The sequence below is a fragment of the Pelophylax lessonae genome, assembly GCF_965119305.1.
Source record: "Pelophylax lessonae genome assembly, chromosome: 13".
Lineage (NCBI taxonomy): Eukaryota > Metazoa > Chordata > Amphibia > Anura > Ranidae > Pelophylax > Pelophylax lessonae.
Window position 1 is genome coordinate 154,660,352 of NC_138780.1, and position 21,474 is coordinate 154,681,825.

Sequence of the window (21,474 nt, forward strand, 5' to 3'; positions counted from 1 at the left end):
TGATCTGCATACTTCTCCTGGGTCAGTGCTGCAGAACGTACCATAGCAGGTAGACTGGAGGGTCGGAACCTGTGATCTGCATACTTCTCCTGGGTCAGTGCTGCAGAACGTACCAAAGCAGGCAGACTGGAGGGTCAGAACCTGTGATCTGCATACTTCTCCTGGGTCAGTGCTGCAGAACGTACCAAAGCAGGTAGACTGGAGGGTCAGAACCTGTGATCTGCATACTTCTCCTGGGTCAGTGCTGCAGAACGTACCATAGCAGGCAGACTGGAGGGTCAGAACCTGTGATCTGCATACTTCTCCTGGGTCAGTGCTGCAGAACGTACCAAAGCAGGTAGACTGGAGGGTCAGAACCTGTGATCTGCATACTTCTCCTGGGTCAGTGCTGCAGAACGTACCAAAGCAGGCAGACTGGAGGTTCAGAACCTGTGATCTGCATACTTCTCCTGGGTCAGTGCTGCAGAACGTACCAAAGCAGGTAGACTGGAGGGTCAGAACCTGTGATCTGTATACTTCTCCTGGGTCAGTGCTGCAGAACGTACCATAGCAGGCAGACTGGAGGGTCAGAACCTGTGATCTGCATACTTCTCCTGGGTCAGTGCTGCAGAACGTACCAAAGCAGGCAGACTGGAGGGTCAGAACCTGTGATCTGTATACTTCTCCTTGGTCAGTGCTGCAGAAAGTACCAAAGCCATTGGATTATTGTGATGGCCAGACAGCATTTACAGGAGAGGTCCCCAATGGCCACCTCTGTTCTCTCAGCACAGGTTTCCTTTAGAGGTGACCATGGCAGAGCATGCAGTACTTTAGCCGCCTGCGGCCTCTATATCCTCTGCGTCAGTGTGTTTTGTGGACACAGCATAATGCAGAGTATTGATGTCCTAGAGATGGAACTGTTCCCTGCTCTGCATCGGTGGCTCTTTCTACTCTCAAGGAATGCTGACTTCAGTCTGTTTGTCACAGCTGCAGGACCTCCCAGCAGTACACAGAGGCTGCTCTTGGTCAGCATCACTTTTTGATGTTTTAGATTAAAGATCTGTAGTCCTTTTTATGTCATAGCTGCTAGATCATTGACATATGGGACCAAGGAGGCAGCATGTGGCCAACAGGCAGTGGTGGAAGTGTGAGTTCTAGCATGGCATGGCTTGCATGCTGCAGCAGGTTAGTTACTAAGGGTTAATGCACTTGCTGCAGGTTTACTAAAATAAGCCTTTGGGGTTGATTTACAAAAACTGGAAAATGCAATATCTGGGGCAGCTCTGCATACAAAACCAGGTTTTTATTTATTTTTTGTCAAAGCTTATTTAAACAAGCTGAAGTTAGAAGCTGATTGGCTACCATGCACAGCTGCACCAGATTTTGCACTCCAGTTTTAGTAAATCAACCCCGTTGTTTTTTTTTTTTTTTTTCCCAGAAAATAAAAGTTACAAAAACACATTAATGACTATTACAATCATCAAAGTAATAAAAATACATTATAAAATGAAAGCCCCTACTACAATTTTGGTGATTGCTTTTGTTGCCTCTTCTACAAATGATTCTCCTTGCCTGGCCTGTCATGCTAATCCATTGGCTTTTCTAAAAGTGATTGTGAAGGTTTTTTTTTCTTTTTTTGTAACTAAGAAACATGTCTATACTTACTTGCTCTGTGCAATAGAATTGCACAGAGTGGCCGTGAACCACCTCCTTATTGGGTCCCCTGTCTGCGCTCCTGGCTCCTCCATTCTGTCCAATGCCTGAAGCCGCTTCCCATGGGGTCACTCGTGATTGCTCATGCCTGAGCACCGCTGCTGCATCCATTGACGCACACAGCGGGACTCAGGCTCCCATCTCACTGGCTTTGCTTGACAGTACTGGGAGCCAGCGAGCAAAGCCGGCGAGACCCGGAAGTGAGGGGAGAGAAGAGCTGCAGACGTGCACAGTGCTGGATCGAATGAGGGCTCAGGTAAAAGTGTTAGTGTTAGTGAGTGTGAGAGGGGATGCTGATGCCTAAACATTTTTTTTTACCTTAATGCAAGGAATGCATTAAGGTAAAAAAATGTTTAGGGTTTAGAACTACTTTATACCAGGTACCCACAGGCCAAATATCGTCTGGTATTGGCCTGTTCAACTGAAACCAGCTGACATTCGGCCTGTGTGTACACCAGCCTGTCTGACAGAAGCCAGGTGAATGGGCATGCTGGAAAACCAGCATCCTATTAGCATCCGACCGGTGTGTTCTGGGGGTGGGAGGTGCAGTCCCCTTGTCAATAGCTCAGTGGGGAGATCACTGTACTAACATTGAATAGTTAGTACAGGGGCTCCTCCAAAGCTCTGCTGGGATGAACAAAAAAAAAAAACTGATCGTGTGTACTAAGCTTTAGATTCTGAGTCCCTGGCATGGAACAGTTTAAGCAGATAAGAAGTGTTGACTTTTTAACTTATATGTTTGCTCCTGGTCAGTGTCCGAGAGCCTGACAGCCAAGCAGTGAGCATTTGTAGATGGAGATCTGCCATGACAGCCCCCTATTTTACTTCCAAAGTTTCGTTTTCAACTAGGGCAACCTGGGTTGAAAAAGGGGGGATAGATGGCACTTTGAATAAGGGAATGACTGGGTGGAGTCATATGCCTCCATCCCTGGTACAGATAAGAGGAGGGAAATTTGGGACTTAAAATGAAGCACACGGCTATGATATGATGAAAAAGTTGATATTTAAGATCATGTTCATTGGTACATAAACACACATTGAGTTGTAACAAAATGCAGTGAATAAATAGTATTTCTCATTAATAACACATGATCGAGATTTATATATATATATATAGCCGCACCACTGTGGTGTGGGTTTGTGACCTAGACCTCTGTAAATAACTTAAAAAAAAAAAAAAAATATATATATATATATATATATATATATATATATATATATATATATAATTGATGGATCATGATTGTAAAAGCAAGTATTTGATCAGACAGTAGTAATAACTTGGCATCAAAAGGGGATCTATGTGTTTTGTGGGTTAATTCCACTCATCGGGAGCCGATGCAGGGTACATATGCTTGTATCTGCAATAAAGTGCATATACAGTATATGTAGTCTGATGTTTGATGCAAAGAAAGAGAGAGGAAGGAAAAGTAAAGTGGGGGGGGGGGGGCAAGAACCCCCCCCCGGGTTACTCGCAAGTCAGCTATAGGTTCCAAATAGGGGACTGAGAGCCAAAGACCTGATGGGGGACTCATCTCCGGGAGCTGTGGCAGTGGTCAGCAGGTTGAAGACAACATAAAAAATGGTGAACCATGGAGTGGGGTCCCCATTAGAAATCAAAAGAGATGCAATGTGTGTCTCAAAGGATATTTTGTGGAGAGTAATAATCAGGGCTTTTTTTCTCAGAAAATAGGTGCAGGAACTCAACCACAACCTCACTGTAGGTGGCTCCGACACTCTCACTTGCAGAGAGATTATCCAGTGGGGGTGTCAGCATCCGCATGGCACCGGTGTTCTAAAATGTAGTCGGACCCGTGAAAATTCCGGACCCTCGTAACTTCCGGTCACTTCCGGTGATACTACGTCACCACCAGCTGGAGCGAGCCCCGGTGGTGACGTAGTGACTGAGAGGAGGAGGAGGGGCTGAGGTAGGACGACAACACCGCCGTGGGAAAATTTTACAACACCGCCACATCATCGAGCAAGGAACATGTTGCAGAGCTAGGCGGGAAGCAAGTGAATATATATAATTTTAGAACTCCGCCGGAGGTCCCTAGACTTTCGCCCTCACATAGACCCACTTCCGCTTGTTCTACCGATACTTCCGCCCTTACTGACACATACCTCCGCCTGAGGTCCATAGACTTCCGCCCTCACATAGAGGTGAATTCTGCATTCTCTATGGAAACTAATAGAGAATTAGAGGGGTTCTCTATTAGTTCTCCATTAACTAAGTCAGCTCTGCAACATGTTCCTTGCTCGATGATGCGGCGGTGTTATAAAATTTTCCCGCGGCGGTGTTGTCATCCTACCTCAGCCCCTCCTGCTCCTCTCAATCAGCTGTTAGCAAAGTCTTAAAATTTCATCGGACCTGGAAAATGTCTTGTGCGCATGCGCACCGGGGCTCGCAACAGCTGTGGTGGTGACGTAGCGTCCCCGGAAGTGACGAGGGTCCGGAATTTTCACGGGTCCGATGAAATTTTACAACACCGGCATCCCCCTTGTCCCCTTCCTGCACCCAGTAAGAGATGCTTAGGAGATTGTATCTGTGGGAGCCATTGGGAGACAAGCTGTCACTTGTAAAACCCAGAAGCTGGGCTGGCTGGTGAGCAGAGGGCCTGAGCCAGAGGTGGTGGAACGGAGTTTCACCAAGTTCCAGCTGACAAACACCCTGGTAATAATAATGTCAATGTAAATAGTGCATGTCCAATGATATACTGTAGTGAGGAGTGAAGCCCAAAACATGGTGTCCGTAATCGTGAACCCAGGTGAGGAATCGAAGTAGATAGTGACATATAAAATGAAAACATGTAGCTCTCACCAAAGGAGTGAGTGGTAGGAAAAAAGCACCTTGGTAGTCAGACCAGGACAAACTGGGTTCCTCTGGAAGAACAATAGAATACCGTACCCAACCCCATAAATGATGTGATTACGTCTATGTACTTTCTGGAGCACTGAAGAATGTTATAGGCTACATTAATAAAAATTAGGTAAGCCATAGATGTACGGTTCTGATTGGCTGCTGTTTGTTACAACACTCACTACAGATCCACATTAGTAAATACTGAAGTGGCTAATACCCTACAGAGTTGAGTGGCTGGTGCAGTGCTAGTCTATAGACGGGGAACAAAGAACCCGGATAGAGTCAGAAGAGGTCAGAATCTATTTAACCAAATGACGGGGGACCATGAAAAATGACGGTTTCTGGGATGTCCCCTTTGTCATACTGTCCCTCTGATTTGTATTTTCTCATGGTGTCTGCATTTCATTAAAGGGGACTTATTTTCTTCTCACTGCATACTAAGGACAACACAGGATCTGTAGACAAAAAATCCAGTGATTACCGCCTGAACACACTGGTGTAAATATGGAGTGCAGACTGCAACCAAGAGATACTTTGGGAAACAAAAAACCTTGAATGAATGGTTGGTTTGTAGTGGTTTTAACATTTTATTTGCTGGTAATCTGACTTGGGAATAATATTGCATGGGAAGATTGAGGGAATAGAAAAGGAACAGGAATTAATGGGAAAACTTCCAAAAGTTGTTCCAGCAACAACTGGAGATTTTCCGTATTTTGAAGATGATTTTTTTTTTTTTTTTTTGGTGTGTGTGTGTACATGAAAGGGAAGTGAAGGGAAAATCCAAGGCTGGGAAGGCAGTAGTAAAAAAAAAAAATCTGAAGATGTTTCTTATTTCAAGAGTTCCTACTGTAAAAAAAAAAAAAAAAAAAAAGTTTGTTTTTAAAATAACATTACACGTATAATTTTTTTTTTTTTTTTTTTACACTATTTTATTTATCCTGGCACCATTTTTGTAGTAGCTTTTAGTTGTTGCCAATTATCAATCTCTGATATTAAAAGCACAGTCATCTGCACTCTTTAGTTTCTTACTTATTACCATTTTAAATCCATTTAATCTTTGCCAATTTGTAGATTTTTCTTTTTTTTTCACGTACAGATTTTTGGCTCAACTTCTCATTTGAATGCCTGTTTTTCAATTAAAAGTATAACAAATGGACATTTTATTTCTTAATGCCGCAGATTGATATTTGCAGCGCATAAAACAAAATATAACATTTACGATATTGAAAATAAATTAAATTTTAATGGATACATTGATTACAATTTAAAAACCTTCCAACTTCTACTTCTTTCCCAATTTTTTCTTTTTTTTTCTTTTTGTCTTCTTTTTCTTCTCACTCTTGGGCAATATTTTACCCCTTCTGTCCTTTTGACAAATTGTACTTTTTAACATCAGCCTCATTAGGGATCGGGGGAGCAGGGGGAACCTGTTCAGAAGATATGATAATTAAGCAGGTGCCGGATATCGTAGCTTTGTCTGAGCGTGAGAAACGTTGCAAGTGCAGAATAGCCAGGGCGCTACTTAAGGCAGAAGCATTTCTTCTTAACCTGTTGCCGGCAGTCATTGTCACACATGCTGCTGCAGGGGCCTGGGATGTAATGTACTGCTATCCAGCTGCATGGAAAATGAGTAAGAATAAAGCAGGGGGAACGGATTTGCCCAGCACTGAATTAGCTTGTTGTGACAGTGGGAACTGCCTTATATGGTCCGTGAAAGGCAGAGAGCCGGGATAAGCTGTGGAGCGCCAGTCTGGTGCAGACAGTCTGCTGACTCAGGCTTGACCTCCCCATTGGGAAGCACCCTTGACTGCAGTCTAAGCCGCCTCATTGAGATTCAGGGCACAGCCAGAGCGTCCGCAGCTGTATGCTGGAGGCAAAGGCTGAGAACACATCCAGAGAGTGTCCACGAGAAGAAAAAAAATAACAAAAGACATGGCCCCCTTCTGTACCACTGTGAATAGACAAACAAGGCAGAGGTCCTTGTCTGTTGGTGTGCATATTGGGAATTGCATTTGCATAATTTTTTTTTCCCAAGCTGTCTAAATCCCATAATACGACTGGCAAGTGGATTTTCAGAGGGTTTTTTTTCTATTTAGACTGTGGTAAAAACTTATGTAAGTAGATTAAAAATTAGCTGTCTGGAAGTGCCTCAATATACCAAAAATAATGGTTTGAGCCAGTTATCCGTATTATGTAATTATAAGGAAGCCTATTGAAGTTACAACTTTTTCAAAATTAAATTGTATAAATTTTGTAAATTTTTTATTTTTTTTTTACTTTTATTTTGTTTTGTTTTGGGGAGAATGGCAGTAAAAGAGAACACTAATCAGTACTTGTAAAATTGACGAAAGTAAAAATATTATGTATTTATTAAGAAGCCTATTGAACGTTACAACTTTTACAAAATTAACTTATATATATTTTGTAAATTTTTTTGTTTTGTTTTGGGGAGAATTTCAGTAAAAAAACACTAATCAGTACCTGTAAAATTGCCGAAAGTAAAGATATTATGTAATTACTAAGAAGCCTATTGAACGTTACAACTTTTACAAAATTAACTTGTATAAATTTTGTAAATTTTTTTTTTTATTATTTTGTTTTGGGGAAAATGGCAGTAAAAGAACACTAATCAGTACCTGTAAAATTGTCGAAAATAAAGATATGTAATTATTAAGAAGCCTATTGAACTATACAACTTTTACAAAATTAACTAATCAGTAAAATTGCCGAAAGTAAAGATTATTTTTTTATATATTTTCTTCTTTTATCATTAGATTTGGTGATATTGACCAGCATTTCTCAACCTTTTTTCAGTCAAGGCACCCTTTAAAATTATGGACAGTTCTGAGGCACCCCATTCTAAAATGTAAAAAACTATTCTAATAGTTTTACACAATGCATCAACATCCACACACATAAGAAACCTAACATTAGAGGTGATTTATTCTTCCAAATCCAATACACTTTTGCACACTGGTACTGACTAGTATTCCAATGTTTCTCTTCTCCCTCAATTTTTCTCCATGACTCTTAAGGTGACCCCAGCACTGACAGAGAGGGGCAGGCAAGGGTCAATGGTTGTTAGGACGTGGGCGGCTAGAAGGTCGTAATGGTGCACAATGAAAACTTGTGGCTTTGTGTAACTAAAAGAGAGGCTTCATCCATCTGCTGGCTTGTATACAATTTTGCGGCAATTTTTAGGCATTTGGCCAAGGCACCCCTGAAGAGACCTCAAGGCACCCCAGGGTGCCTGGGCACCCTGGTTGAAAAAGGCTAATATTGACAAGAGAAGACCTCACTAACTGGTACTTAAATAATTACTAAAAGTGCAAGTTTTTTAATTTATTTTTATAATTTTACTTCAATATTGGGGAGAGTGGCAAGGAAGACCTCACCAAATGGTGCTTGTTTGTAGTTTTGACCATAATATTTCATTGATCAAAGTTCCAGATGTTGTCTTTATACTTTTACTAATTGTATACAATAGTTTGGGGTCTTGGCGGATTATACAAAATATTCATGATCACTTTCAAAATGAGCTTCAGAGTTGTCGAGTACGATTTTGATTTTAAATTTTAAATTTTTTTTTTTTTTTTTTTTTACATTTTGGCAGAAGAGGAAAATAGAACCTATTTAAAAATGGTAATTTTTTATGAACTGGTAATATAGGAAATTCTGGCATTCATGGGTTTTCGTACAGATTTTTTAGCTAGGTGAACATATGCGTATGTATAAAGCTGTTCACTGTCCTGTGGATGGCTCCTCTATCTCAGTCTCAGGGGTGGCTATCTTGCAGCTGTTGAGAGCTGGACAGACGTCCGGTTGCTAACACTTGAAGTGGATTGAACTTGCATGCCATATGCATAGCGTTAACGACAATGTATCATTTGTTTAAATCCACTAATCCTCTTTACAGTGTAATGCACGTTGATCCAGACTGTTACTCCCCAGTCTTTGAGTACTGTGGTTTTAAAACAATTTACTTGAAATTGGCTTTATAAATTTAAAAAACAGGCAGCACAAAAAAATATTGTCATCAAGGGAAGAGCTATAAATGCGACGCTTGTCTTTTATGTTTCATTTAATGTAAAAATATGACTTTGCATTTCAGAATTTTTAACCATAATCCACAATGGTAATGCTAAACTGACTGTAAAAGCTTAAGTCACATTTTTAGTTTTGAAATCCAAAACATTTTTAGGATATTTTTTAATTTATCCAATACTTACCCATATAAACCAAATCACTAAAATATGTAAACGTATGTGTGTAAATTTTCATTTTGGGTTAACGACCTTGCGCTGCGGTACCACTGAAAATGTTGTATTGTGCTGCACTCACAACACACCTTGCGCACCTCAACGCACGATAATGCACTATAATGTATTGTGGAGCACTGGGGGGAATTTACTAAAACTGGAGCAGCTGTGCTTGGTAATTATCCAGCTTTTATCTTCAGCGTGTTCAATTAAGCTTTGAAAATGAAAGATAGAAACTGATTGGTTGCCATGCACAGCTGCTCTAGATTCTGGCTTCTCCAGTCCTTGTAAATTCTTCTGTGTTGCAAAAAATAGTATATGCATATTTTTATGGTGCGGTTTGCTGTGTTGGACAGCCCAATAAAATGAATGGGATGCCCTAATGCAACAGATGTTGTTCACACATGCACTACCAACCCACCCTAAATGTAATTTTCTTTTTTTTTCTTTGCAGCTTTTAGTAAAACAATATCTTGTTAACCTGCCATTAGCGTCCTTGTTAGGGCAGCTCCTGTTAGTCCCGGTTCACACTGGGGTGACTTAGCTGCCTGACAAGTCGCGCTCCATTTAGTGCAATGGAACCGTTCTAATCGGAGCAACTCAAGTCACTCCAACTTGGAAAAAGTTTCCTGCACTACTTTGGGGGCGACTTGCATTGACTTCTATTAGAGAAGTAATTTGCAAGCCCCGCTGAAGTTGCGCTGCACGGGGCGGCTTCAGATTAGAGTGACTTTAAAGCCGCCCCAGGGTGAATCGAGCCTTAAAGGCTGAGAGCACTCTGTTCTCTTCTCCCAATTGTGAACATGGGCTTTGATGGAGCCAACAGGTGGATGTTGAAACATCTATTACACAGGCATGATCCAATGTTGTCATCAGAAAGCTTGCCCTAAAAAATGCCTATCAGCCATCACTGAAGTGGATTTACATAGGAAGTGGCTGTAATGAAGCTGCAAGTGATCAGCAGCTCTAAGATGCAACAGAGGATGCAAATGAAAGTGGTAATAAACCCAAAAGCAAACCCATATTTATATTAGATTGCAAATTCTTAGATATGATGGCTTTGTTCGTTTTCTTTCATTTACAGCTGGTGATCCTGTCAGTAAATGGTGTTTTTTAAAAGAACAAGCTGCCCTGCAGATATTGGGTACAGGGACGAAACAAACCATTTAAAGAAGAAGTTCAGCCAAAGCTTGTTTGGCTGTACTTCTTCTGTGGATCACAGGAGTGCAGTTCGTTCTGCACTCATGTAACCTGTTTTCAGCAGACAGCAGGCTGTTGTCACAGAGCTGGTCCAGGCTGGGGAAAGATCGCAACAACCAGTGGCGGCTGGTGCTCCATGGGCTGGGGGGCGGCAAACGGACCACACCAGCTCCAGCCCGCACACCTAAACACCCCCCCCCCCGGTTGCCGGCTCACTCACTCTGGGCAGGCGGCGGCGGTTTCCCCCTCAGTCTCCTCCTTGGGCTTCCCCTGCGTCTTCTCCCTCCTCCTTCTCGGCCAATAGCATGGACTCTCCTTTTGGCCAATCGGGGAAACGGGTCTCAGGACCCGCTTCCTAATTGGCCAGGAGGAGAATCAGTGTGGCAATAGCGAATATTCATTCGCTATTGTCACACAACTGGGTGGGTTCAGGGCTCTTTTTTGAAGCCTATTAGAGCCTCTGGCTCTAATTACGTGCTTCAAAAAAACCCATTGGAATCCATGGATGGGGGGGGCGGCACCCCTGCGTCCCCAATGGACAGGCCGCCACTGGCGACAACACCAGAATCTGCCCACAACCCTGGACCGGCACCTGGCTCAGCCTCCCAGGGAACCATTCCCACCCTCTCCACAGCCCAGCACTCCAGTGAGCATGAGCGCTGAGAACTGAGCGATCAGCTGTCTTTGATCACTTGGTTCTCAGTCTTAGAGCCAGCGGGGGACAGATGCAGTGCCGCACCGATGCTGCATCCACCTAGCGAAGAATGATTTTGGAAAAAAAAACAAAAACCGAACTTCTCTTTTTAAGACTGACAGGAGTGCTTACAATGATCCACTTTTATTTATGTAAAATCTTTATCCCAAAAAGAAAAACTGTAACTTGTAAAGTATTAGCTGGAGTTTGGCTTCAGTTTTAATGTATCTAAATCTGCCAGTCCATCTAATGCTTCCCTCCTCCCAGACTTAGTATGCTGCTGTCCAAAGGTGCAACCTTTGCTCCTTCATCCAGAGTGGAGGCACTCGAAGGGTCCTTTCACACGGGCTTTCCGCCCGGCGGCTGTTTTGCTCAGCGGGGATCAATCCACCGATCCCCGCTGAGCAAGGCGGATGGCAGGTCCGTCTCCACTTACTTTGCAGAGAGGAGCTGTCAGATCCCCGCTCTCCTCTATGGAAGATCAGATGAAAACAGACCGCCTGTCCATCTTTCATCCGATCCTCCAGACGGATGGAAAATAGGGTTTCTGTCTGGATTTCACGGACAGGATCGGATAGCGGCAGGTGTCAGTGGAGAAGCCACCGCTGACATCCGCTGCCCCATGGGGGTGCATGGAGCATCCGATCAGGTCCACCTGAAAAAACTGACAGGACCTGATCGGAAAGCCTGTGTGAAAGCGGTCTCATACAGGTAGTGTGTTACTGGCCAGATCACAAGGTGAAAACCGAGGGGGGGGGGGGGGGGAAATGCAGCCACAAAATATAATTATTGGTAAGCTGCAATATTTAACATTTTTGGTTTGGGGTTTACTACCATTCTGGGTCACTCAAGGCTTACATCTACTTACAGAAATGCATAATGTAATTTTATACTAGATGAGCAGAAGATTGTCACCTTTGATAAATTACATCTTGACGTTCTTTCTTTTTAGATTTTTCAGCGTTAAAAAAAAAAAAAATAAATGCAAAAAACCTTTGAAGTGGTCTTTGGTTCTTTTATTGTTGGTTCAGTGCCCTTCTACTTTTGAAGGGTGTGGCATCTATCTTGGAATGACTTGTGCAGCAACAAGCAAGTAGCAGTTGGTAAATAAAGATGGATATTCTTTTGTTTTCGAGGATGCTCGTTATACTCCACTTACCCAGCGAGCTTCCTAGGGAGTGGCAGCTGTTTCTTATGTTAGGCACTCTATCAGGGGCTAGACAGCTTCGATTCAGTAAAGCATTGTTGGGGGGGGGGGGGGGGGGAATGCATTCTTGTTGAATTCTCAGTAGGATTAACTTTTCATATGCCAAGAGGGCAGCAGTGTCTCTCTCCAGACTTACACCATATAAAGAACAAAGCTACATTAGTTCAGCCCATGCATGTGACACTCGGTCATAAAGGGTGTGTTTTGTATACAGCAAACATTCGTGCACATGGTGTTCTGAATTTAACTGCAATGTTCTGTTTACAGAGACTCTTACTACGCACTGACGGATGTGAGATGTTTTTTTTTTTTTCGTGCTTGAAAACATTTCTGCAGAGATTGTCACGTTTTCAGATTTATGGTTCAAACTTTCAAAAAGTTGGGTTAAAAAAAAAACTGAAGGAATTTAAAGAGCATAAAATGTTTTTCCCACTTTATCACCTGACTCTTGAGCTGGATCTTTAATCTTCTATACCAGCGATCTTTTAAATGAAGTGATATTTTACTTTCGTAATTACCTTCATTTATATTTACACATCTTTTACTTTCTGTTCTTGTTCTGCTTGGTTTCTTGATCTTTTAAAAATGGAATATTGAGGAGAAATGCTATAACAAACTATAAACTTGATACTCCTACAGGAAGCATACTATAGGATAACCGAAGGGGGGGAAAAAAAAGGATCAGCTCCAACAAAGAGTCGATTGTTCTTAGACGTTTTCATCTCTTTAATCTGCGTCGTGTCTATTGTGAAAGCCTTTGTGGGCTAAACCCTTAGTTCTTTTTTTTCTTTTTTTTTTAATGAATAGGCCCCCTTAAGACATAAGTGATGAAAAAACTTGCGTAGTGGTCCTACAAGATCTTTGGTTGGAAAATAACATGTACATAATTTTGATCTCACCAGAATTTTAATGCCAGCTGTCAGTACTTTTTATTGCAAGTTTTTACTTACCAAAAACTGCTTGAAAAAATTGTTTAAAGCTGGCTCTGATGTGCCTTCTTCAGGGCTTAAGATAGAACAACTGCCTGTCTTTAGATTGATTACAAATTACTTGTACCATTCCTGGATTTTATTCTGAACACAAGTGATCTTGTTTTATTTTATTTATTTATTTCAGGTACTTTATTATAGCGCTGTCAATTTACGCAGCGCTATACATATACATTACACTTTCACATCTTTTTTAAAAAGTATTTTGCCCAAACTTTAATACCATGCTAATGCTTTCTACAAAATTGGTGCAAAAATCCCTTTCGAAATCCCATTTCACTTTTTATCGTCCTCTCGTACACAACTAACCAAGACACGGCAATTGTGGTGGGTTACCAAAAAAAGAAGGTACTGACTTTTTATATCCGCTTCTGTTATCGGTGGAGATTTTTTATCCTAAAAAAAAAAAAAAGTGTGAGCTCTTATATTATGCAATTATCTTATTCAACTTCCTTTTAGATTTACCTTCAACTATGTAGTTCAAGGGCCTTCCTGATTACAAAGTGAAAGTGTTTTGGGTTTGACCTCCTCTTATGATTTTGGTAAATCTAAAAGAAAATTGTATACTGTGTGGCCAGCTTTAGGCTGACTATACATGTTCAGTTCTTTTGTACAATTTTCCTTTAGCTTTACCTTAACCACTTGCCGACCTCACAGGCAGAGTGACGTACCGGTACATCACTAGCCTGTGAGGCTCTGGGGAGCGAGCGCGCGCGACCGGTGGACCCGATGTCCGCCGGTCACTCAGCGATCGTCGGGGGAGAGGGAGAAAGGCAGGCGGTTAGTGTAAACAAGCCGCCTGTCATTCTCCCCTGTGTAGAAACAATGATCACACGGTTCTACTATGTAGGACCGTTGATCATTGTTCCTACAGCTCAAGCCACAGCCAATCACAGTTAGAATCACGCCCCTAGGGACACACACAGCAACTCCCTCTCAAATAAAGTTAACCCCTTCACTGCCAGTGTAATTTTACAGTAACAGTGCATATGTATAGCACTGATTACTGTAGAAATGTCACTGGTAACCCCAAAAGTGTCAAAAATGTCAGTTAAGGGTCCGATCTGTCCGCCGCAATGTCGCAGTACCGCAAAAAAAATCGCAGATCGCCGCCATTACGCGTTAAAAAAAAAAACAACAAAAATGACAAAAATCTTTCCCTTTGTTAGTAAACACGATAACTTTTGCGCAAACCAATCAAAAAAATACGCTTTTTGCGTTTTTTTTTTTTTACCAAACATATGTAGCATAAAACAAATTGGCCGAAAATGTTAAATTTTGATTTTTACATTTTTTGGGGGGAATTTCATATATAAAATGTGAAAAATATTGTTATTTTTGCAAAATTTACGCTCTTTTTTTTGTTTATAGCGCATGATCAAAAAATCGCACAGGTGATCAAATACCACCAAAAGAAAGCTCTGTTTGTGGGAAAAAAAGAACGTCAAATCAGTTTAGGTACAGCGTCGCACGACCGCACAATTGTCCGTTAAAGTCACGCAGTGCCGAATCGCAAAATACCCCCTGGTCAGGAAGGGGGTAAAATCTTCCGGGGCTTAAGTGGTTAAACTATGTAGTGTAAGGACCTGCCTAATTGGATACATTTAAAGGTTGTTTAGGTTTTGACCTCGTATATGGTTTTTGATGAATATAAAGGAAAATTGAACATGTATGGCCAGCCTAAAGCCTGGTACACACTATTCCTTTTTTTTGTTCAACCCAGTGGGTTAAACAAAAAAAAAAAAAACAGTCCACCCTGGTCAATCCAACATTAATGATTAATACAGCGATCTCCCCCGCTGAGCTGTTGTGTTCTGACACCCCCCCTGCCAATACACTCTGATCAGCACTCTCCACCATTGGCTCAGAGCGCTCATTGGGAGTCGGTCAGGTGCTGGTTTTCCAGCATGCTTGTCTGACAGAAGCCGGCCAAATGTCCAGCTTCTGTCGGACCGAGTGCCTTACAAGGGGCTGTTTGTCAGCCATTTTATACTGAACCGGCCGATGTTGGCTGGCAATCAGCCCGTCTGTATGGGGATTAAGGCTAGTCCTAGATATGAAATGGTAGTTGAAAGGTCTTACAATAGACCTTTACCTATACACGAACAATCATTTGACCTAAGATGAACATGTAGTTCCAACAATGGTCTTATCTGTAAGTTATTGTCTAGTTCTTTTCTAGACTGCTGGCCAAGGGATGTCAACAGAAGTGTTTAATAATGGTTCCTTGTTCTAATAATGTTTGGCCAGATGGTGGCAAAGTTCTTCTAAGTCTGTAAGTAGCCTAGGGCTGCCACTGGAGTAGAAGATTGCCTGGCCGTTGATTGATGCAGCCTGTGGTGCTTAAAAGATAATTACTGTGCATGCATGATCCGACCTTCCAAAGAAGTGAAGATCATAGTACAAACCTATACATTCGCCCATGTGTCTATGTAGATTGGAGGGGCCTCACTCTAGCCAAAATCACAGTTGTCTGGGAAGAATTTAACCAAGCCAATCAAAATCTTATTGCCCCCACCCCTATTCCCATCTGGGGCTGAAGATGTCTGATGTGGTCCGTTGGGTATTAGAGATGCCAGCATTCCCCAATTTTGTTCATAAACAGCTGGATGGGGATAATGTGGGTGGGTATCTGCAGCTGTCATCATTTTAATTGCTGCCAGGTAGCTAATGATCCTAAAACTTTGAATATGTTTTTATGGACAGTAAAAAAAAAAAATAACATCAAAGTATAAAATTGTGACCCCCCCATGGCCAGGTTGAAGTGGCTCTGGCATTCCCCTTCTATTTTTTCTGTCTTGTATAGGAATTTGTCTTTTGCTTTCCTGAAGTTTTATCCATCTGGTGCAATGAAAGCACGTAATCTTGTCACCTATGCTTACACCTGGCTGAACTGGTTACTATAGCCCAGTGATAGTGAACCTTTGCACCCCAGATGTTTTGGAACTACATTTCCCATGATGCTCAACTACACTGCAGCGTGCATGAGCATCATGGGAAATGTAGTTCCAAACCATCTGGGGTGCCAAGGTTCGCCATCACTGTAATATAGCATATGCCACATGTGTCAAACACAAGGCCTGCGGGACATTTCATGTGACCCTAGCCCCTCTCCTTAAGCTGTGGAACCCCCTCGTCTCTGCCCCCACCTTGTCTCTGCAGTCGAAAGCAGAAAGGAGGTAAGAACTCCTCTGTCAGGTTCTGCGCTTCTTTGTGCAGCCGTTGGGAGGCTTGTCACTGCCTCCCCTCTTCTATATCAGCAGTTGACAGAGAGGAGGACATAACTTCTCCTACTGATCCTGCACCTCTCTGTGCAGCCACAGCACCCCTTTGCCTCCAACTCCCCTGGTCTCAGCATTCAGCAGACTGCAGTAGCGGACTCCAGCCTTCCCATGGTCCTCCTCCAGACCCTGTACTTTCTGCTTTCGCCTCCAGCTTCTACCCATCAACAGCACAAGGTAAGGGGGTGCACTGTGATGTAAAGGGAGGGTGGAGGACTCTTGACATCTAATGTAAGTGAGGTGGGGTGCCCTGGACATCTAGCCTAACTGATACAACCTGCCCTTTGAGGGCAACGATACCGCTGCTGTGTGACAAATAGTGTGACAACCCTGGCCTAGGCTTTGTGTCCCCCTTCTCTGCCATCAAATATTTGGCCAGCATACTTTTTGAATGTTAGTGCTGAAGTTTTACTTTGCCTTTTTTACACAGAGTTCATTTTTCTTCTCTGAAATCTTCTAACTAAATATTCTCACTTGTCTACTAAGTCTGTTGTTGATTAGTAAATTGCCTATAGATGTGTAAAAGTACTTGCACTGCAAAATGTAAATGAAAAAAAAGTTCTCCATATGTCACTGTGAAAAATGACAATGGCAGAAGTAATACATTGGACATCTGCTCAGAATTGTACATTCACTATGCATTTAAGGATCAGATGTTGCAAAACATACAGTGTATTATTTATCTCTGTGTATGACGCAGTTTGACTTCTCGACGTGCTGGCTGCCTCTGTGTGCGTCCTAAATCACCAGCCGACATAACAAAGTACCATGCTGGGTTGGATAGTGAATGCGTATTGAGCGGAGTTATTGAGGCTCGAGGATCTGTAATCCTAACATATAATTGTTCATAAATTATACGAAGGTTCCCACAACTGATGAGAGATTGAATCTATGGAACTTATTTCCTTCCTTTCCTTTACTTCTTTAAAGCCCAATTCAGCTTTCAATTTAAAATAACTAAATACATACCAGGTACTAGTGATCGTCCGATATCGGTTTTTCGTTGCGGATACCGATATTTTGGCCATTGCATATCAGTATCGGCCGATATTGGCCGATATTTTTGTACATTTAAAAACCTTTTTATTTTATCACTTGACAGGTACTGTTGTAGAGGGATCTGGGGTCTAAAAGACCCCAAACCCCTCCTCTAGGGATGCACCGATCCGACTTTTTTTGGACCCGATACCGATATCGGATGGCGTTGCGAAATCACTGATACCGATACCGGAACCGATCCGGAGCTACACACAAAGCAAGCGGCTGCAGTACAGAGCAAAGCTGCTGCTTCATGTATGTGGCTCCTCCATTCACAGGCGGAGTGCATCTGATATCACTCCGCCTGTGAGCCGGACCTATACAGGAAGTAGTGGCTCCCATCCCATACTACTACTGCACCAAGTAAGGGATGGCTGAGCCGTTACTCAGCAAAAACCAGACCAGCCAGGGGATCGGTCAATGTTACCGATCCCCCGATCCATCAAAAATGGCCATATAGGCGCCGATATCCGATCCGAATATCGGATCGGTGCTTCCCTACCTTTAAAAGCATTCAAAATTCCTGCACACGCTTTAAAAAAGGTGCAGGGACCTTTTCCCTGCAGGAAATGCAGACTTAGTAGCCTATTCAAATGAATGGGCTGCTCTTCTCATGCAAACATGGCAGGCCGAGCCGCATAGATGTGAACCTAGCCTAACGTACCTTCTAATGTCACTTTGGTGTGTGAATTCTCCAAAATGTTTTGCTTTTATTTTTGAAAAAAGTGTCTTTTTCTATAATGTATGAACAGTCATTTGACAATAATATGTTAAATAAAATGTTAGTAATTGGACGTACATGATATGGTGAAATAGTCATTGTAAGACTGTGCATAGTTGGGCCAGAAGGAAGAGTGTCAGACACACATTTTGGGAGTTTTAGATGTATTTTATTGGTTCAAGGCAACAGGATAGCAAAAGGAAGACAAACGATGTATGGAAATTCTCATAAGTGCATTTGATGACTTACAATGTCCTTAATTGTCCTTCAAAAATACTTTTCAAAGTTTCCTTTAACATATCATTTAAGCCCTGGTTCACGCCAGTGCAGCTTTGAAATCTCAATATTTTAGTGTGATTTGAAAGCCGCAAAACAGTGCGATTTTGGACTGCCGATTTTATTTTTTGCGGCTTACGACTTAAGAGAATTTAACAGAAGTCTGTGCAAGTCGCAATGAAATCTGTGAAAAGTAGTGCAGGAACCTTTTTCAGAATGGCTGCAATGTGAGCCACGGTGATATGAACAGTTCCATTGCTGGCAATGGGGTGTGACTTATCATGTGATTTGGAACTGTCAAATCACATTACAAGTGGCACCGTTGTGAATGGGGGCTAACCGTAAATGAACTTGCCTGAATAAAAACTACATTCCCTGTTTAGAAATGTGTTCATTCAAGAAAAAATTTCCATCCTGCTCCTTCAACTTTTTCTTGTCACTGCAATTGAGTGTCGATTTTACCCCCACTAACGATAAGAGCATTGAATGAACATACTTAATAACCCCTTCACACCGAAGTTATGCCAATATGCGTTCTTCGGCTTCAAGGGGTTGTATCGGGCAGGCATCACCCCGATACCTTTTTTTTTTTTTTTTAGAGCGGACAGTCGGCTTTCTTGTGATAACAACCGATGCGGCTAAGCAGCCGCTCAGCCGCTATCACAAGCAGCGGGAGGGGACGTCCGCCGCTCCGCCCGGGTCTCCCATCCCACCGGAAGACCCAAGTGACCTGCTGGCACGTTCGCCGGCTGGCCAGGGACCAGAACAAAGCCGTAATTGGCTTTGATCAGGTCTTGGATCTAGTAAGGGCTCTTTCACACGGGCGTTCCGTATGTCCGTTTTTCATCCCATCCGTTTGCGGATGAAAAACGGACATAATGTATCTCTATGTAAATACGGATGTCAACGGATGATCATCCTCTGACATCCGTTTTTTGTCAGTTCAGTTCAGTTCAGTTTTTTTGAACGGAGGAGAACCCTATTTTTTCTTCCTTTCAAAAAACGGAACTGAAGCAAAAACGGATGTCAGTGGTGTCATCCGCAGACATCCGTATTTACATAGACATGCATTATGTCAGTTTTTCATCCGCAAACGGATGGGATGAAAAACGGACATACGGACCGGATGACACAAGTGTCATCCGTGTCCGTTACAAAAAAAAAAAAGGACCTGATCGGGCAAAAAAAAAGGAACGCCCGTGTGAAAGAGCCCTAACCCAGAAGCAATGTCATGACATCACTTCTGGTCACTGGAGCCTTAATGGCGTCCGATTTTAAAACAATGACAGTATTCAAAACAGCCAGACTTGGCGTTTTTTGTATTCTTTTAAGTGCAGAGGGATTTGGGGTCTTAGACCCCAGATCCCTCCATAAAGAGTATCTGTCGCTGCCTATTATTATCCCAAGGGATGTTTACATTTAAAAGTACAGTGTAAAAATGAAAAAAAAAAATACAATAACATAAATGTGAAAAAGTAAAGCGCACCATCCTTCTGTGCTCGCGCGCAGCAGCTAACGCATACGTAAAGCGCCCACAAATCTTAACCGTGTTCAAAGCACACATGTGAGGTATCGGCACGATCGTTGGCACAAAAGTAATAATTCTAGCTCTAGACCTCCTCTGTAACTCTAAATGGGTAACTGTTAAAGTTTTTAAAAGCGTTGCCTATGGAGATTTTTAAGTACCGTAGTTTGTCACAATTCCACGAGTGTGCACAATTTTAAAGCATGACATGTTCGGTACTCGGTGTAACATCCTCTTTCACATTCTACAAAAAAAATGGGCTAACTTTACAGTTTTGTTTTTTGTTTTTTAATTCATGAAAGTTTACTGCTTCAAAAAAAATTGCATTTGAAATACAGTGTGACATAAAATATTGCAATGATCGCCATTTTATTCTCTAGGATCTCTGCTAAAATATATATATATATATATATATATATATATATATATATATATATAATATATACATATACATTTTTTTTTTTTTTTTTTGGGGGGGGGGGGTTCTAAGTAATTTTCTAGAAAAAAAATACAGATTTTAACTTGTATGCAACAAGTGTCAGAAAAAGGCTTAGGCATGAAGGGGTTAAAATGAAAAACTGAAAAACTTTTAAAGAAATTATACTTGTGCATGAAGAACTTAAGAGTTCTGTAATTTCTCCTGTAGACAGTTGTAGCTTCATTCATGTTCTAGGTGCCACTGTTTCTAGAGGAGAGGGAGGTAGGTGGTGGTGGTATCTGTGGGAGGCAACTAACCCTTGCCTTTACCTGCATATGGATCTCCATGTCTATCTTCCTGAAGTGCTTACAGTAGCCTAAAAAGCCTAAACTGGATAATATGGAAGATTTATATGCTCTTAGCACAGTTTAAGAACACTGTGGGGTGTAATTGGCCCTCATTTACAGAACATAAAAGGACCACCGTTGTGAAAATACTGTATTCTGGGAAAAAGTCACTATACATGTAATGGGCGTGATCAATATGCAAATTTTTTTTTTATTTTTTGTGCCAATCCCAGGGCTGCAGTTTTTTTTTTTTTTTTTTTTTTGTGGCTGCCCCTGCAAGACACCTTCCTTCTTCTTTTTTTTTTTTTTTTTTAATATTGTCAAAGTCTTTATTCTTGACTGAAACGTAACTTCTTTTTTCTTTACATTTTCAGGTGAGTACATAAAGACCTGGCGGCCCCGTTACTTTCTCCTCAAGACAGACGGTACTTTTATTGGTTACAAAGAGCGTCCGCAAGATGTTGACCAGTTAGAAACCCCTTTGAACAATTTCTCTGTAGCCAGTAAGTACTACTTTTGCCTTCTATCTTTAAAACGCTAATGCAGAATTCGACTTATTTTTAAAGTAAAGCTTTCACAATCCTGGGCAATTGTGATTGAGCATAGGATGGTGGTGGGGTGGGTGGGTGACGGCTGGCCCTAGCAAAAACAAGGGTTGCATTTAATGGAAAGGGCAGGTTGATATGATTAGTGGATTACAGGATAGAGGGAGCTAATGTTGGGGAGCAATCTTGTGGAAGATTCCTGTTAGGTGGATTACAAACCACCCATCATAAAGCGTTGCGCAAACTGTTGGCGCTATGCAAATTCTGAATGATAACGATAATTAAAGAGGGCCCAGGAGGGGCTCAACTTTAACAGGAAAGTCAACCTTTGCATATATCTGCCTGTTTACTCTGGATTTGTGGATTGTATTGGTGCGCATTTTTCTACATAGTGTAACCTCTGCATTTTATGTTTTTAA

At 41.9% G+C, this 21,474-nt stretch overlaps 1 protein-coding gene across 2 annotated transcripts in view; it reads left to right on the plus strand.

Moving 5' to 3' along the window:
• AKT1 (AKT serine/threonine kinase 1) overlaps positions 1 to 21,474 on the plus strand; it is a 237,600-nt gene that overhangs the window by 103,468 nt on the left and 112,658 nt on the right. For both annotated transcript variants that reach the window (XM_082275278.1, XM_082275277.1), the window contains exon 3: positions 20,885 to 21,013. In XM_082275278.1, coding sequence (XP_082131404.1) covers positions 20,885 to 21,013 — 129 coding nt within the window. The remainder of the gene's footprint in view (positions 1 to 20,884; positions 21,014 to 21,474) is intronic.